At 38.9% G+C, this 19,575-nt stretch overlaps 1 protein-coding gene across 2 annotated transcripts in view; it reads left to right on the top strand.

Annotated features, from left to right (window-relative positions):
• LOC140482788 (probable methyltransferase TARBP1) overlaps nt 1-18,557 on the top strand; it is a 179,343-nt gene extending 160,786 nt beyond the window's left edge. For both annotated transcript variants that reach the window (XM_072580400.1, XM_072580399.1), the window contains one exon: nt 15,396-18,557. In XM_072580400.1, coding sequence (XP_072436501.1) covers nt 15,396-15,582 — 187 coding nt within the window. In that variant the 3' untranslated portion in view covers nt 15,583-18,557. The remainder of the gene's footprint in view (nt 1-15,395) is intronic.
• The last annotated feature ends 1,018 nt before the right edge of the window (nt 18,558-19,575 follow it).

Genomic DNA, 19,575 nt, shown 5'->3' with positions numbered 1-19,575 from the left:
GTACAGTTCTGATTACCTTGCTGCAGTAAGGATATTATTAAATTGGAGAAGGTTCAGAAAAGACTTACCAGGATGTTTCCAGAAATGGAAGGTTTGCGTTTTAAAGATAATTTGGGACGTTTTTTCACTAGAGTGTAGGAAGTTGAGGGGTGACATTATGGAGTTTATAAAATCATGAGGGGCATAGATAATGTGAATAGCAAGGGTCTTTTCCCTTGAGTAGGGAGTTCAAAACTAGGAGGCATATTTTTAAGGTGAGAGAAGAAAAATTTAAAAAGGACATGAGGGGCAACTTTTTTTTTTACAGATAATGGTTTGTATGTAGAATGAACTGTCAGAGAAAGTGGTGGATGCAGTTACAGTTTCAACATTTAAAATACGTTTGGGTAAGTACATGAATAGGAAAAGTTTGGAGGGATATCAGCCAAACTCAAGCAAGTGGGACAAGTTTGGTTTGGGAACGTGGTCAACATGGGTGAGTTGGACCGAAGGGTCTGTTTCCATGCTATATGACTCTGACTAGCGATACTCTCCTGGTTTACTAATGTACATGCTGTACTAACACTAACATCATAGGCTGTTATCTTATTCAGTAACCTTATGTGCAGTAACATATTGGCTACCTTTTGGAAATCCAAATATAAATATGCAGGTGCAGCAGGCGGTAAAGAAGGCAAATGGTATGTTAGCCTTCGTAGTGAGTACAGGAGCAGGGATGTGTTGTTGCAGTTACATAGGACCTTGGTGAGGCCACACCTAGAACATTGTGTGCAATTTTATTCTCCTTTTCTGAGAAAGGATGCTCTTGCTCTCGAGGGAGTGAGCGATTTGCCAGGCTGATTCTGGGGATGGTGGGACTGACAAATGAGGAGGGCGATTGACTAGATTAAGATTGTTTTCATTGGGGTTCAGACAAACAAGTGGGAATCCAATAGAGACTTATAAAATTCTAATAGGACTAGACAGGGTAGATGCAGGGAGGATGTTCCCAATGATGGGTGTATCCAGAACCAGGAGTCACAGTCTGAGGATTCGGTATACACCATTTAGGACGGAAATGAGGAGATATTTCTTCACCCAAAGAGTGATGAGCCTGTGGAATTCAATACTACAGGAGGTAGTTAATGCCAAAACATTGGTTGCATTCATGAGACAGCCAGGTATAGCATTTGGGCCGAATGGGATCAAAGGTTATGGGGGAAAGCAGGATTAGGTCATTGAGTTGGACGATTGGCCATGATTGTGATGAATGGTGGAGAAGCCTTGAAGGGTTGAATGGCCTCCTCCTCCTCCTATCTTCTATGATTTCTATATTTTCTATGTTTTCTATTATATCCACTGACTCCCTATTATCTGTTAGGCTTGTTATCTGCTCAAAGAACTGTAATAAATGAAAACAAGAACCTATGGATGCTGGAAATTTGAAACAAATAACAAATTTATTCTGTCCATAGATGCTTCTCCAGCAATTTCAGTGATTGTAATAAATTAGTCAGGCTTCATTTCCCTTTCATGAAACCATGCTGACTGTGCTTAACTTTAATTTGACTGGAACAGCTCCCTTTTACCCCAAAATGGTGCCTGTGCCCCATAAACTGAAGCCCATTGCTTTTGCAACAATCAGTGTTGGTTGTTAGAACTATTGACTAGATCACTCCCCTGCTCCAAGACCCTCCCCAATCCTAAGGAGATATCTTTAACTCTGGCACCAGGCAGCCAACGCAATCTTCTGGACTTGTACTCATGACTGCAGAGAAAGAAGCTGTCCCCATAATTATATCGTCCCTTATTATTGCTATGTTCCTCACCCCACCTAAATGGCTTCCTGTACCATGTGATTAATTCACTCGTCATCCTCAGAGCCCTGAAACTCATCCAAACAGCTTGCACAAACCAAGTAACTGTTACCTTAAAAGTTTGTTTGGCTCATCCCCAAGAGTGTTTTTATCTGGATGGCTCAGACATGCTGAAGGTCTTAGTGACAGAGGCAAGTGGATCCTCCCCAGTTTGAACTTTCAAAGATTGGAACAAGATCAGCAAGGTGGAGGTGTAGAGCCCGCCCGCCTCTGAAGATCCTCAAGATGAAACTTCTAAAGGGTCTGTGTGGTTCTTCTTCTTCTGCCTCCTTATGAGTAAGGGATCCCTTGAGAGCACTCCAAGTTCCATTTCACCATGTCTTCAGTCCTGAGGACCAATGGTTGGGGTGATGGAGTGCAGGCTTATGAGAGTACCCAGTAGACTCTGAATATAACCCTCCATGGCAGCCACTAACCTGTCCGTGGAGGCAGCCAGACGGTTCCATACTTGAGATAACTAGATCCCCATAAAGTAGCTGCACTCCTGTAGCCTCTGAGCTATGAGGGCCATTAGCTTCCACATACCTGTCTGCTGCTCCTGTCCCTCCTTGTGTGTTTGGATGAAGTCCTTGATTACCAACCCTACTGGATGCTCTCCTGTCTGGGCCTGAGCAGATACTTGATCTCTGGGAGTGGCCTGAGGCATTTCTCTTGGCCAGCCTTGAAGCTGTCACACTGAAGTGCTTCCCAGCTTGTGCTCTCAAACTTCCTAATCACCATGTTTCCACCATGGTGTCAATATCTGAGGTAGCAAGCAATACAGGAGGTAGCCTTGCTGATGCTTCCTTTTAATATTTATGAATAGAGGTTATGTCAATCATGTATAAAAAATATGACCTGTAAAATTAATTCTCATCCAGAAATTATCAATGCTATTTATGTACCAAGTAATTAATAACTTGGTAATCTAAATGGATCAGCAAGTGAGACCAGGCATTAGTAATTTTAGCACTTGCATTATGTTTTATAGAATTGTAAACAACTTTGCATTTAGTGGAGTCACAGTATTTATTTTAAAACCAGCCTCATCAACAAAGTTATCTTATGTCACCTTTTCCCCTTGTGTTAATCACTGCTGAAAATAGTAAATTGTATTGGAGTGCTTTGAGACTGTGCCTTAACAGAACACTTCAATCAAAATGTAAGCATTATCTTCATTACTCACTTATGATAATGCAATTAGCATATTTGTAATGGGTATCCTCTGGGATGCTGTAATTTATTGTACATTACCTTAGTTACTCACATGCTATGCTGAAGTGATCACAAAGATGTTTGTTCCTTGCTGGGGTACTGTTCCATAGACATTAGTCACTCTGCAGTACCTCTCACAACTGGCTCAGCATTACAAGGGCAAAATACTACAGATGCTAGAAATCTGAAATGGGGAATGAGAAAGGAAGTACTCAGCTGCAGTGTTCCCTCTAAGCTGTCTATTCACACAAATATGGAGTATTCTAGATGATACCATGCAAGTTGCTTGCAAGTTATCTCCTTTAAAGGTTACATCACCTAGGAGGTCAGGCAGCATCTGTGGAGAGAGAAACGCACATAATATTTATTGCTAGTCAATATTACGGTTAAAGGTCAATGTTTTAATCCAGGTATTAGTCAGGAATAAATAGGCTGATACATTGTGGCAGCAGCAAGTGAAGCTCATTTATATACATGTACATGCTTATAACCAGGACTATACAAAAATACTGAGAAACAACCAAAGCCTGCCTTATTTTCTTCTACTATTGAGGCCAATTGCGAAGCTGCTACCATCCAGCTGCCAGGATCAGCAAACTGGGCACAATAGAGCCATTAGAAATTCCTAATTCATGTTGTTTGGTTATGCAGTTCCTTAAACAGCTTAAGACATCAAGGGAGTTTAAAGCAGTCAATTGTTCGACCGTTACTCTGATAAGCCTGTTTTCTTGGTGCACGCTACTGATTTTGTCAATTCAGTTTTCAATTAATGAGTCTGATTTATGATAATAGGTTTCAACTTCATCAATTGTTAGCTACAGTTTTATCATTAACAGTTGTTTTCAGAATTACAGAGTACTCCTAATAGATTGCATTTCAGAAAATTTCCAAGAAGTAACAGAATTAACAATGGGAATTAAGTGTAAAAACAAATTTGAATGGTAAGGTAAGTTGATTTGGGCGACTTTGAATTGAAAGTAGCTTTTAGTTATTCATACTTTAAGATACTACAAGGAGCCTTGATCTCACAAGGAGTTAAGGGCTACGGGGAGAGTGCGGCAAGTGGAGTTGAAACGTACATCAGCCATGATTAAATGGCAGAGTGGACTCAATGGGCCGAATACTTCCACTCCTATGTCTTATGGTCTTATACCATTTTTTTGTGTGCGTGACCGGCGAGAGAATTTTATCAAAGTACTGAAAAAGACGAGATTTAAGAACTTTAATTTTTTTGCTGTTCATTTACAATTAATTCAATTCTTAGAAATGAATGGTTTTGTAAAATATTTTTTTGTGACCGAACTACTACTACTAGGTGCCATACAAAAAGATTTCCTTAATTCTGTTGCTCCCTGGATTTACTTAGTCACATTGTTCAAGAGAATTGCTGCACCTTGCGTGGAAAACTTCAAAGTTGATTTTTATATCTGTTGAATTTGTTTGACCTCCATCATGTGTGTTAATGTGTTACAGTTGACCTGGTCATCTTTTTGGGTTAGCAAAGGAAAAGATCAGCTGTGTTTCCCATTTCTTATTCATATCTGGTGACCTCTGCTGAATTGTATGTAAATGAGATCGAGTTACTCATCACAGTTAAATACTGTATATACTCGAGCAATAGTCAATTTTTTTTGACTGCTTTTTAAGGTTAAATTTATGGGGTCAACTATTACATGGAATTATATTATATGAAATTTATGCCCTTCAAAATTTATACGTATCATTAGCAGAAGCCCAATTGATTTCAAAACTAATAAAGGGAAAAAAAAAACAAATTAGGATAATTCTGAAAACCTGGAGCGACACACAACAGCCAGTGCACTGGAAGACCGGGAGCAGAGCAGAAAAACCGGCAGGCTGGAAAGCTGGAGCAGGATGTGACGGCCGGCGCATTGACTCATAAATATTGATCTGTTATCTGTGAAGTGCTATGGTCGACTTTTACACGAGGTATATGGAAAATTCCAGGTTATTTGGCCAAAAAAGAGGGTCGATGTTGACATGAGATTGACTATTACTCGAGTATGCACAATAGTTTTCCAAAGAATCCGTACAGTGTGAAAATAGGCCAGTTAGTCCAAGCCTCCGAAGAGGATCCCTACCAGACCCATTCCCCTACCTGTAACCCTGCATTTCCCATGGCAAATCCACCTAACTTGCACATCTTTGAACTGTGGGAGGAAACTGGAAAACCCATGAAGACACTGGGAGAATGTGCAAACTCCACACAGACAGTCGCCTGAGGGTGGAATCAAACTTGGGTCCCTGGCACTGTGGGGCAGCAGTGCTAACCATTGAGCCACCATGCCACCCACAGCTTTCTCAAGTTATTGTCCAGTGTAGATGTTTGAGTGTGAATGCTATAGAGTGAACTGTAGTTCAATGAAGATGTGGAGAAAATCAGCCAAAAAGGAAAAATATTCACCTCGAAGGCTTGGAAGTGCTTTAGTATGCAATTGTTTCAAAGCATTTTCAGAGTTTTTTTTAAAATTATTTGCATTACCTATTTCTCAGTTTTAATTTTCATTAGTTCAGTTATTGGGAACATTGCTATAACTTGTCAGGTCAGGTGTACACTATACAGTAAATGTGCATAGTAAGTTTGTACCTTGTAGACCAATGTATTCAATTTGCAAGCATATACGGCGGTAGAGTTCAACATTCAAAATAAAAATTAACTTGTTTTAGAAAATGAAGAGTTCTGAAGTAAATCTCCATGTAGTGTTGTTAAAGCAAGCTATATATTTGGTTGGAAGAGCAACTCATTGTTTTCAGAGAGAGAGGGACTGACAAAAACAAGAAAGAGTGGTATGTGGAAATGTTCTGCCAAAAGAACTTTGAAAAATTCGCCATAGTTGCCACTTATAATGTAATATTATCAGAGCATAGAAATTTACACCAAAGATAGAAAGTCATGCACCACTGTATCTGTGTTTGTGCTTTGTCAGAGTAATCCTAAATTAAATCCACTACTCTGCTTTCTCTTCATATGTGTATGAAGGTATATTCTTCCCTTTTCAAATGTTTGTCTTCTCTTTTCTAAAATGATGGTCTCTGCTTCAATGGTAAAATGTACCTATGGTATCTACCAATCGCTAAAACAATAGAGTCTAAAAGTGGAAAATGTTGTTGCAGCTGGACACAGCATTAATGAGACCATACCTGGAATATTGTGTGCAGTTTGGTCCCTTTACTAGAGCTGGATGTAGTTGCATTGGCTTCAATTCAGGGGAAGTTCAATAAATTGACTCCAGAGATGAGAAGCCTGTCCTACAAAAAGAAATTGAGAAGTTTCGGACTAAAATTTCTGGAGAAATAAGATCTAATTGAAGTGTAGGTGATGTTCAAAGGGATTGACAAAGTAGACGCAGAGCAGATGTTTCCCCTTGTGGAGCAATCTAGAACAAGAGCTCACACTTAGGATAAAGGGTAGCAGATTTTAAAATAGATTAGATTACTTAGTGTGGAAACAGGCCCTTCGGCCCAACAAGTCCACACCGACCCTCCAAAGAGCAAACCACTCAGACCCATTCCCCTACATTCACCCCTTCACATAACACCAGGGGCAATTTTAGCATGGCCAATTCACCTAACCTGCACCTTTTTGGACTGTAGGAGGAAACCAAAGCACCCAGAGGAAATCCATGCAGATGCCTACCCAAATGCCTGTTCAAAGAAAGCGTACTAGCCTCTACTACTTCCTCTGGTTCTCAATGTCTATACAATAGATGAGGAGGAATTACTTTTCTCATGGGGTTGTGAGATTGTAGAATTCACTAATATAGAATGTGGTGGATCCTGGGACATTGAATAAGTTAAAGAAGAAGATCAACAGATATTTAATTAGCAATGAGTTTGAGGGTTATGGAGAATAAGCAGGAAAGTGGAGTTGAGGCCAAGATGAAATCAGCCACAATGAATGGTAGAGTACGCTCAAGGGGCTGAATTGTCTGCTCCTGCTTCTAGTTCTTTTGGTAAATTATACTTTGATGGAATGCCCTTCTGCATATGGCAGTTTTACCTAACCTCTCTATTTGTCATCTATTTAAGTTGCCAAACCTTCAGCAACCAGCATGAATAGTCTTCCCCTACTAAATTTTTTTTTGAAAACTTATAACAAAGTTTTAAAAATTCTGATTGCATTTCCTTTTGGCCTCCCCTGCCAATTCTCTTATGTTAGCTGTGGTTTGACATCTTAAGCATCCTCCTGGTGAATCTATGGTGTATGGTCTCTCTGTTTTTAATGCCATTTCTATAATAAGAATGTTAAAATTGAGCATGTAACCATCCCCTGTGTAATCTTGTCACAAGCAGCTGCATGGCATGCTCCTATTTAAAAATTCAAAGTTTGTGAGAAGATTTGTAGCTCGGGTGCTCGTTGTTGTGGTTCTGTTCGCCGAGCTGGGAATTTGTGTTGCAAACGTTTCGTCCCCTGTCTAGGTGACATCCTCAGTGCTTGGGAGCCTCCTGTGAAGCGCTTCTGTGATGTTTCCTCCGGCATTTATAGTGATTTGTATCTGCCGCTTCCAGTTGTCAGTTCCAGCTGTCCGCTGCAGTGGCCGGTATATTGGGTCCAGGTCAATGTGCTTATTGATTGAATCTGTGGATAAATGCCATGCCTCTAGGAATTCCCTGGCTGTTCTCTGTTTGGCTAGTCCTATAATAGTAGTGTTGTCCCAGTTGAATTCATGTTGCTTGTCATCTGAGTGTGTGGCTACTAAGGATAGCTGGTCGTGTCGTTTTGTGGCTAGTTGGTGTTCATTGATGCGGATCGTTAGCTGTCTTCCTGTTTGTCCTATGTAGTGTTTTGTGCAGTCCTTGCATGGGATTTTGTACACTACCCCATGCAAGAGGAGTAGCTATTTAAAATCCTATTTAAATCCTATTTAAAAATGTATATAATCACTTGTATAATGGCGCATAGAAAATTTGAGAAATATGCAATCAGTTATGGCACTCTAAGTGTTTATATTTTGAGTATTTCTCTTGTTTGGGAGTGTGTAATTAGCTATTGAGCGATTAGGAACAGTTACTGTATGGTACACCAGATAGACTTAACATGCAGGAAACTGTCTTTTTGTTTTTGCTTGAATTCTCCTATTCCTTTTTCTGATGGAGTTTATTCGCGCCTTCCCTGTGAAGCCCTATTAACGAGACATATTATGAGCCATATTTTAATTTCTTTTCCTTCTGTTGATAGCAGAAATCTTACAATTCATACTGCAATTGCTTTTTCTAAAATGTATTTCATGTGGTAGACATAAGACCATTTTTGTCTCGAGCAGTTCTATTGAGAAACCAAGGAGGTCACTGTTTATAGAACATGGTACTACTACAGGGAAGTTGACAGTGGAAACAAAAAGTGCTTAAGAGACTCAGCAGGTTTGGAAGCAGATCTGGAGAGAAGCAGAACATTTCAAGTTTAGTACGACTTTTGTTCAGAGCGAAGTATTAACCATTCTGTATGGGGTAAGGGATGTTTAAAAGCTTGAATTAGTTGGTAGAAACTGGGGAAGATTCAAACCAATTCCTAGGTTTCTCAAACCAGGAGTGCAGAAAATGTATATACGCCTTACTCAACATGTGGAGCGGAGAGAAGGAAGTCTGTGACTATGATGGAATGGTAAATAGAGTGGGGTAGGAAATGTTGTTCGAGGGAAAGGTGAAAGGAGGGAGCACTTCCACTTTTACCCTGAACCGTTATTTGCTATTGCTTTCTTTTTGTGTTACTACCAGTGTATCTGTCACAATTTTGGCAACATTGAAGCTGATGCAGCTTAGAGGTTTTTAACATTTCAGGAACAAGGTGATTGGACTCTTTCCAGTTAAGAGCTGAGGGGCTAATACTCCACAGAAGCTTTAGTGAAAAGAAAAACTGACCATAACTGACAGACCCATGTGTGTTGCATGAAAACTAGCACATTTATTTCAATAAGGTTTTGGGTGAAATCTACCAGGAAAACTGGGAGTATGAAGCAAAACCCTTTCTGTCACGCAGTTGGCTTCCATGCTTCAATTTGATTCCTCATCCTAGGAATTGTATCATGTTATAAGCGTAGTCAAGAGCTGTGTAAGCCAATAGCTCTTAACCTTGTGAAGTCTTATATCTCTGTATCATCTAATGAGTTAAGCAGATGGTGTATGTTACAGAATTGATGCAACCATGCAACTGATAAACGTCAGAGTTTTGAACAAATATTTTATGAAACAAACAGCAAGTTTACCGAGGAATCAACAAATTCAGCATTCTCGTAATGCATCAATGGCGTGTCTTGGAAAAAGAAACTGACTAGGATCGAAGGTTTAAGTTTAACTCATACAAAAACAAAATACTGCAGATTCTGGAAATCTGAAATAACACAAAATACTGCAAAAGCTCAGCAGGTTAGGCAAAATCTGCAGAGAGGCAGAATTAGTCTTTCTAAGGGAGTAGAATATGAGCTCAGAAAAGGAAATATGTAGAAGTTCCTTGCATTTTGATAAATCAGTGTTATACATTAGGTTAATTTAAAAGTGTAGGGCAAGTCTTTGAGTAATATATTACAATAAATCAAAGGTTTTGAGTTACATGAAATAAGCTCAGTTTTAAGCTGAGAACTTCTATGATATATCTGAATTTCTGATTATATATAAGGGATAAAACTGAACAAAAAACCTTTTCTGCAGGAAATATCAATATCTTCACAAATTCCGAATTATTTCCAACACAACTGTAGAAAATTACCTATGTCTATTTTAAACCAAGTCTGAACTGGATATATTTTAGATGTTATATTTTGTGATTAGCAAAATGTAATTTTTTTAGATTACTTACAGTGTGGAAACAGGCCCTTCGGCCGAACAAGTCCACACCGCCCCGCTGAAGCGCAACCCACCCATACCCCTACATCTACCCCTTACCTAACACTACAGGCAATTTAGCATGGCCAATTCACCTAACCTGCACACCTTTGGAGTGTGGGAGGAAACCAGAGCACCCGGAGGAAACCCACGCAGACACAGGGAGAATGTGCAAACTCCACACAGTCAGTCGCCTGAGGCAGGAATTGAACCCGGGTCTCTGGCGCTGTGAGGCAGCAGTGCTAATCACTGTGCCACCGTGCCACCCAAAATTGTCCCAGCAAAGATTTACGGAAGTTACACATGTGCAGCTTTGTTGGTGTTATCAAGTTGCTGTTCTATTGTTCCTCTATGAAGCACCATGGAATGTTTCTCTACATTAAATGAGCTGTATGAAAGGAAGTATTTATGCTGTACCAAGGAATAGTGAGACATGTGATTTGCCTGCAATTCATAATAAGCCTGATCATATTGAATTCCTGGTCTCAACTGATCCTGGTAGGGAGAAATGTCTCCAAGGAAAGGCGAAGACATCACTATTGTCTTGCCTGTCTGTTCTGACACACCTCCTAGTGGTGGGTTATCTAATTGTACTGGAGTTTGGCTGATCATCCCCTCCGTTAGGAAAAGATGGATGAGAAGTAGGTGGAAGTAATAAAAGGGTTAGTTTCTTTCAGCATATTGTTCCAAAAGGCTGCTTTGAATTTCTGCCATTCGGTAGCCACAGCCATCTGATCTCTGCCCATTTGTTACAGTCAAAGACATTTACTGCATAAACTGACCGAGGCATGATTTTGAAGTCTGTGCGAAAGGAGAAGGCTATAGACATTGCTAATTTAATACACTAAACAGTTGGAGCAGATTTTCATAGGTGGTATCTAAAGATGATGATGATTTAGTGTCTCTAGCATGAAAATACTACTTATTGGTTTCGATGTTTAGTCATAGTCATAGAGTCATACAGCACGGAAACAGAAACTTGGATCCAGCCAGTCCATTCTGACCATAATCCCAAATTAAACAAGTCCCATCTGCCTGCACTTGACCCATATCACTCCAAATTCTTTAACGATTTCACTAATCAAGCCTGAGTGTCCATTCTATATAGTAATCTTGCAATATGAAGATCTCCATGATTTGGCTTGAAATTTTCTTTTAATAATTTGAGCCTGATTCACCTGCCTTAGTGTTTAATGCAATGTTTTGCATTTACTTTTTCTGTATGGTTATATTAGTTGCTATATTGAATATTCTGGGTACTGCAGTTGACTCTTATCAGCTGAGAAGATAAACACAAAATAAAACAGCAGCAAAGTTCAGCTGCAAGTTACATAGTAGTTGCATGTTACTGACTGTGAAAAGCATTAATCCAATTGTGTGAATGGGACACCTTAAATGCATTATGCTGACAGGGCTAGTTATATTGTATTTTCCAAAACAATTTTCACAAAATTAAGGTTATTTGATCTGAATCCAAAAGTTATTGTAGCCCAGGTTAGTGGTGCTCCTTTCGTTAGTGGAATACAATCAGTATGTTGTAAGTGAGCTGGAATTGTACCAGCGTAGAAAAAGAAGTGAATTTATCAAAGGTGTATCTGCTACCCACGTGATAGTGTTGTTCATCTTGTATCACTCAAGCACTGGTTTATTACCTTTTGGGAGCCCTCTTGTATTATTGTTTCCACTAAAGCATTAATCACTATACCAATGGTTTAATAGAAAATAAAAGTCACTTTAATGCCATTCATTCGTCCAGAGGGGGCTCCATTGCAGAATTGAATTGAACAAGATTTCACCAGAAGAATTGCTTCTGCTCATTTTGTCTAATAACTCCAGTACTTTTTCATTTATGCTGAGGCCAGGTGTTTTAATTACATTTGTAGGTTTTGACATCATATTTTCTTTTGATTTTAAATCTTAATTATCTTGACACTACTGACTTTTATCAGTATTGCGATAACGTTTATACGGGTATTTAATTACTATTACCAAATAAATGGGCCATTGCCCATAGTCCCACATGATCTATGAAAGTGAATGAATTGGTTTGATTCTTTCCTGAAAATTTCAACAAATGTTTTGTGACCATTCTGCTGCAGCCTGGTGTTAATTAGACATTAATTGTGTTTAATTATATGCAGGCGGTGATAATTAACCAGGGATTCACTTGAGTACCAATTTTTGAGAATTTATACGCTGTGTGCTATTTTGTCATAATTATAAGGGCTCTTGTGCTGTGTTGGTAGTGTTCTTACCTTTGGGCTGGAAGACCTGGGTTCAGGTCCCATCTGTTCCAGAGGTATGTCATAAAATCCCTGAACAGGTCAATTCAAAAAATACCTTGAGTACTAATTTAAAATATTCATGGACCAAAATTAATTTTTGGATTAAAAAAGAAGTCTTACATTTAGCACTTTTCATGACCACTGGATATCTGGAAAGGCTGTACAGCCTATACTTTTGAAATGTAGGGATTGCTGTATGCGTGTAATATGTAAATGTGTAAGTAAATTATGAAAATGTGTGCAGATTTTTGGTTGTAGTTCTGTGCTTTCTGTCACAGTGGCTGAGTAGTTAGTACTGCTGCCTCACAGCGCCAGGGACCCGGGTTCGGTTTCAGCTCCACACAGCGTGTGGAGTTTACACATTCTCCCTGTGTCTGCGAGGGCTTCCTCCGGGAGCTCCGGTTTCCTCCTACAGTCAAAAAATGTGCAGATTAGGTGGATTGCCATGATAAATTGCCCATAGTGTCCAGGGATGTATCAGTTAGGTGGATTAGCCATGGGAAATGTTGATTGCAGGGTTAGGGTAGGGAGTGAGTCTGGGTGGGATGCTCTTCCGAGAGGTGGTGTGGACTTATTGCGTTGAATGGCCAGTTTCCACACTGTAGGGATTCTTTGAACATCCTTTCTGGATTAGAATTCCACGTTTGCGGAAACCTTTTTGCACCATGTTGAACTTCATTTGAATGAATTAAAATCTCGTCCAATGATAGTAATGACTCTGAGCTTAACAACATGTTAAACCACCTTTTCATTCTGATTGCTGATGCATTTTGAGGTTTGCAGACTACAAAACCTTGATGCATATTATTATTTGAGTTTTTTGTTAGGTGACTAGTTTTTAACCCTGGGCATGTCCTGATCAGCAAGGAAGAATTCAGTTCTGGAAGAAATGCATTAACAATAATTTCCTACTGATAAATTTACTGGAAACTTCACAATTTTTAGTGCAGTGGTTCATGTGTTTAACTTTTTGTGTGTGCTATATTGACAGCTGTTTGTTTTAAACAGGTTTACATTAAGCTGTAATAGTGCAGGTACTAGAAATCTGAAATTCAAACAGCAAGAGCTAAAAAATATATGGCAAGTCAATCAGCAAAGAGAGAAAGTAGGTGTTAAAGTTGTAGGTGTGATCTGAAGTATTCAACCTGGAATAACTTCATGTTGCTCGCTGTTCTGTTTGACCAACTAAGCTTTTCCAGCCTTTTCTGTTGTTGAACAATTGCATTAACTTAACAGATACCAGAATTTAACATTAATCAATGTGATAAAAATGGTGCAGGTCAGAAGTTAAATCCCTTTGTGCTGTGCATTTTTATAAATCTGACTTTATTCCGATGCTTTAAGTTGTTTATAGACTTCTGTGGCAATGTTTGCTCCCAGGATAATGATTCAGCAATCTCTGGGCAAACAGCATTGCTGTATGGAAAACTGGAAAGCTGATTTAAGTGTACGTCATGTACAATGGAAAAAGCAAGAGATTAATTGGGCGGACAATGGAATTTGAGTTACTAGAAAATGAATGCATGTTGTCCGCCTGAAAGCCTTATATATATAAAAAGTTACCGACTGTTTCATTTGTCTGACGCAGTTTTCACTAAACCATTGGGGAGTCCATTTTTCACTTTCAACTCTCAGATTTCTAAATTGGTAAAATAGCAGGCATATCATGCAGATCCCTAGATTGCTTTGCCCTGTACATGCCAGCCTTTACTTATATATTGCACAAAACGATTCTTATTTGCCAGATTGTTTTTGGTGGAGACTTTATGTTCTTCATTTTGCAACCACCTGTCTTTAGCATTAGGGATATTGCCAGTGTAATATTCTAAGATGACAGAGTTCTGTTCAAATGACTGTCGTTTTCAATCTTTATGTACACGTGAGAATCTTAGACCATATTTTGCTTTCTCTGTTGCTTTGAGTTTGCAGTCTCCATAGAGCCATTGTCAACAGACTTAAACATAGGTCAATTTGTAAGTTCATCTCTCTTTGTATTTCTGAGTTTTTAATGTTGGCTGACTAGATCATGATCTAATGTCCAGAACAGTTACGAATTGTATTTGCAAGTTTGTGCACTCTGCTATTAGAAAGACTTAGATTTATATAAATCTATTTCACTTCAGAGCTCATCTGAATGCCCCAAAATGTTTTAGTCTTTCTAAAATGTAGGGAACTCAGTAAATGATTTGTACAACATTCAGCAAATTAGCCCAAAAACACCAATGTGATAATGATCAGATTACCTGTTTTAGTGATGTTAGTTAACGGATAAATATGACCTGTACACGTCCTAAGAAAAGGGACAGAAAATTCCGAGGAACAAAAAAAAGTATATAGTTTTGAAAAGGGCTAACAATTAGATTACTTCCTATGAGACATTGGTACTGTTCCTATTGGTTGATGAATCCTTCAAAAATGGATTCATCAACAGTGATGATTTCACTTTAGTAATGCAACTCCCTATGTCAGTTAAACTATAGCTCATTTCCACATTGATCTTTATAATTTAAATATTTTTGGGCTAATAGTTGGTGAATTTGTAGTAATTTTGGTTTATATACTTTACAATCCATTTCTATAGCAGCATGTTTTCTGTGACCTTTCAAGTCGATAATCTTTCATCGATTGTTATAAGCACACATCGGGTTCACTAATGTCTTGAAGGGAAGGAAATCTGCCACCCCAGTCTGGTCTCGCTGATATGCTATGTGGTTAACTCCTAACTCTGAAATTGCCATTTGCCAACCTGATTTGGAACTACATTGCCATTCCTATACAGTCACTGGGTCAAAGCCCTGGCACTCGCTAAGAGCAGTGTGGATGTACCTACTCTATGTGGACTGCGGTGATTCAAAAGGACAGCTCGCCATCTTCTGATGGTAACGGCTGGCCAATCAATACTGGCCTTGCTTGTGACACTGACAGTTCATGAAAGCATAAGTGAAGAAAATTCCAAGATGAGATAACATTTTAACATTTGAATCAGATGTTTGCAAGGAATAAAATATGAAGATTTTCTTTGGGTAGTAAATGTTTCTGTCCTATTTTCAAATATAATCTCCTTGTTGATCTGCCAAATCAATATTTTAACTCATGATGATTAAACTGTAAGTTTCCTGTCTGTTGCTTGAAGACATTTATTCTCTCTTTATATATTAATATTTTGAAAAGTCTGCCAGTGTTTTTCCTGAGGTTTACACGTTCGATTTTATTTCTCTAGGAATGAACGAGAGGGAATTCCAGCCAATTTGATCCAGCACCTTGATGTTTGTGTGGAAATCCCACAACGTGGTATCATCCGGTCACTCAATGTTCATGTTAGTGGAGCCTTGCTCATGTGGGAGTACACACGCCAGCAGATGTTGAAGCAAGGTGTGAGACCACAAACTGGGACTGCACTGAAGTGAAAATTAAAGAGAGAGCTTTTTGTCAATGTGGAGGAAATCTACAAATCCTTAGATAATCTGGTGAAAATAAAGTGCTACTGGAAGATATCCTGGACACGATGACCTTTTAAGCAGGGAACTTATGCAAAGCCCAAATTAATTCACTTGTATGATTTTAATGTTTATACTTCAATAATTTTTATTTTCCCCTTGGATAGCAACATTGGAAGAGGAATAAGCCCATTCCATTATTCAATTACCTCATGGCCCACTACCCCCTTAATTCTCTGACCTAACAAATCTATATACCTGTATCTCAGTTTTGAACTTCCCTATTGACTTCAAAAGCTCTTTGGTGGTTATTCAAGGTTGTAAGAGTTTTCAGATTTCTACCACTGTTTGTAGGAGGAAAAAGCACCATCTTTGAAAACCCCAAACCTCCTATCAGCAGCTAGAATGTTTCCCCAAAATGAATATTTTGAGTAATTAAACTCATGAAACAGCGTGTCTCAATGGCTGCACATATTGTTTTTCAAATCAGCCATACCATCTTAAACCTGCTTCTTATAAATTAAGACAGTGCAAAAGATTGCGATGACCGAGGTAATTGGAAATGTAAGTGTTGCAACAAAATGTATTTATACATAGTTTTTCTTGAATCTTCCTGAAAAGAGAGGCACCATACTGAAGATTTTCCTCTGGTACTCAATAGGACAAATACACGAATGCAAAATTTAAAACAATGACAGTTTATTGAGCACAAACGTTCATTTCAAGAGGTGTAGATTTGAAATACAACAGGTATTTGAAAGTTTATATTGCTACATTATAAAAATGACGTTAAGATGCTGGAGGAGGTGCAATGAAAAATTGCTTGAATTTTACTGAAGCCTATCGGGAAAGATTCAGCAAGCTTTGGGGCTTTTCTCTTGAGCTAGAGGTGAGTAAAGGATGATGATCTAGATACTTTGAGACCTAACAATAGGTCTCAAATATTAAGAGTATGATAAAGAAAGCCTGTGGAAGATATTTCTACTTATAGGCAAGACTAGAACAAGGTCCCAGAAATATATGATGGTCAGCACTAGATCCAATTGCTAATTAAGGAAAGATTTCTTTAGCCAGAGTGTGGTTAGACCACACAACTTGCCACCACAAGGTGCAGTTGAGATGAATGATATAGATGTGTTGAAGGTATAGTGAATATAAACATATGAGGAAGAAAGGAAGAGAAGAATGTGTCACTGGTGCATCTGGGGAGAGAAGCCAAGGTTAATGTGTTACTGGGGATTCCTGCAAGAAGTCAGAAGAGGCTCATGTGAAGCACAAACAATGGAATAGACATGTTGGGCCAAATGATCTGCATCTGCATTGTAAATATATTTTTAAAAGAGCATCACCTCCATAGGTTAATGAGGATTTTTCTTGGTTGACATCACTTCTGCATGGGCATACCAAATATAAAAACTTATAAAGAAAGTGGCTTACTGTGTTCGAAAATGATTTGGAGGTGCTGGTGTTGTACTAGGCTGGACAAAGTTAAAAATCTCAAGATGCCAAGTTATAGTCCAACAGGTTTATTTGGAAGCATTATATTTCAGAGCACTGCTCCTTCATCAGGTAATTGTGGAGTATACTGCACATCCACCTGATGAAGGCGCGGCGCTCCGAAAGTTAGTGCTTCTAAATAAACCTGCTGGACTATAATCTGGTGTTGTGATTTTTCACTATGTTTGAACCCCTCTCTTGGTATACCATTTCCAATTAATGACTACAGACTACATTACAAATGTAGTGTTCTTGTGCCATATCTCGGCTAAAGAGTTCAATGAGTCACTGTATAAACTTCACTGAATGAAAGACCAAATCTGTAGATACTGCCAATAATTATTGATAACTATTTGATTATTTTCGAAAAGGTCCTCTGGGCATTGAGTAACACAGTGGGTTAACACTCATTGTTTTCAGCGTCTTGGACCTAGCTTTGACTGTAGTCCAGGTAGACATGATGAAAATCCATTGCTGGAAGATGAAATAAGTTTGGAACGATCTTGAATTCCAAGAGTGCAAGAATATCACTTAAATTGACTGCCTGACTCAACAGAGGGTATGGCATTGGCTGCTGAAAGGTCCATAAAGGACTGTGTCTCCATTATACAGAGATGTTGGTGATGTAGAGTGGTGCCACTTAAACTATGCAAGCACACAGCAAAGAAATGAGGAAGCCTCAGTCAACCACTGTGGCTGGAAATTGAATCCAAACCGTTATGTCATTCTGCATCACACTCTATCTATCTGCGCCATGTAGCCTTTGGTTAGGGTATGAAATGATAAATGTCTTGCACAACAGCAGGCTGCTCATTTGGAGCTTGGGGTTAGGGCAATTTAAGATGAACTTGAATGAGATTTAATCATGTCTGTTTTAGAGTGCTTGATCTTGGTGCTTGAAGGCAAAACTGCTTGTTGTTTTCCAGCTTGAACCTCTCATTTCAAGCATGGGCAGAAAATAATTGAGAGTAAAAAATATGACACTTCTTGTTTTAAGATCCAAGCTTTGGAATTTTATTAAGGTCTCAGAATTCAAAACTGATCTCTTTCATAATTGCTTTAGAGTTTTGTTTAATTAGTTGAGGTTTACTTAATTATGAGTCATAGCCATTACAGCACGAGGAGGAGGAGGAGGAGGTTGAGCCCATGTTAGACAAACTGGAAATGAGAATGGACACATTTGATATTGTGTATGATGTTAAAATAAGTAACTGTAGTTTGAAATTGCATTTTATTGTATTTTGTGTGCTTTTGTTTTAAAGAGAATATTCCATATTCTACAGTTTGTGCAGAGATATTCATTGAGGATTCAGCCTGAAATTTTAAAATATTTTTCATGAATTGATTTGAATTTTTAAAACCTAACCACCACAGTTTTATATTTTTAGTGGTTTTACACATGCAGACTTGTATATATAATTTTTCACAATAAATTAATGTTGCTTTAATGACCACTTTTTGACTTCCATTGTTGTGCCACAGGGGATCAGATCTCTGGGGTGTATATGGACCTTGGGTGAAATAGGTTTGATTGCTATTAGCTCAGGTTTATAGTGTGTCTACATCACTGCGTGAAGTCAAATGCGGTGTGAAATCTTCCCAGATACTGAACGAGGTGGGCGGTGGCATGCAAATTGGGAAAATTGAATGAGGCGTTTCTTCATGCAAGCAAGAAGTCCCAATTTCCAAACAAATGTTGAAGTATCTGTCTTCACATGTATACATGTCTCATTATTTGTTAGTCTTAGCTCACTTAAGTGCAGCTTCCCATTCTCCCACCTGCTGGATAGAAACTAGAGGCTAAGAGTTCCTGATGTGAAGGAGTAGGTACCTGGGGACTCCAGCTTTTGCTTGCTCTTCCACACTTGCATCTTGGCTAGCAATCTCCAACATCTCAGGGCACATTCCATTGGCAATAACTGCCTGCACCCTCCCCTACATGTATGTTGGCATTGGACATGTACCAGCCTCATGGCACATAATTGATTCCCTTAAGATGCAGTTTTTTTTTCCCAGTTCAATACTGCACTTTGGAGCAGATTGGCATCTTTTGTTATAATGCTGCTACCAGGATATAGACAGGTTCCCAACTCAGATTGGATCAAGTTGCGTCCTAGGATTTCTCACTTTCATTTTTAGCACTCACTCACTTTTTACCTACTTGCACACAGTATGTCTACCTTGCCTTTATGTGCTTTGGCCCCTCAGCCAGAGCTTAAATGCACATTACACTTCATGTTTTAGTACAGATCCAGCACCAGGAGGCTAGTCATGATTGTCAGCAGTCACGAGGCAAGGGGGTAGCCATTTTGCTATAGTAATCTCTCACTTGTCGCCCAGGTTGCAAACATAATGCATGCACATCAATCAAATGACCATGTCTCAAAGTCTTGACAGGAATAGTCCTCAGTTGAGGCAAGAGACATACCCTCAATCTGGGGAGTGGATTGTAGTCAGCCTTATGGA

Source organism: Chiloscyllium punctatum, chromosome 11 (genome assembly GCF_047496795.1).
Source record: "Chiloscyllium punctatum isolate Juve2018m chromosome 11, sChiPun1.3, whole genome shotgun sequence".
Classification (NCBI taxonomy): Eukaryota; Metazoa; Chordata; class Chondrichthyes; order Orectolobiformes; family Hemiscylliidae; genus Chiloscyllium; species Chiloscyllium punctatum.
This window is presented reverse-complemented; position numbering and strand designations above follow the sequence as displayed.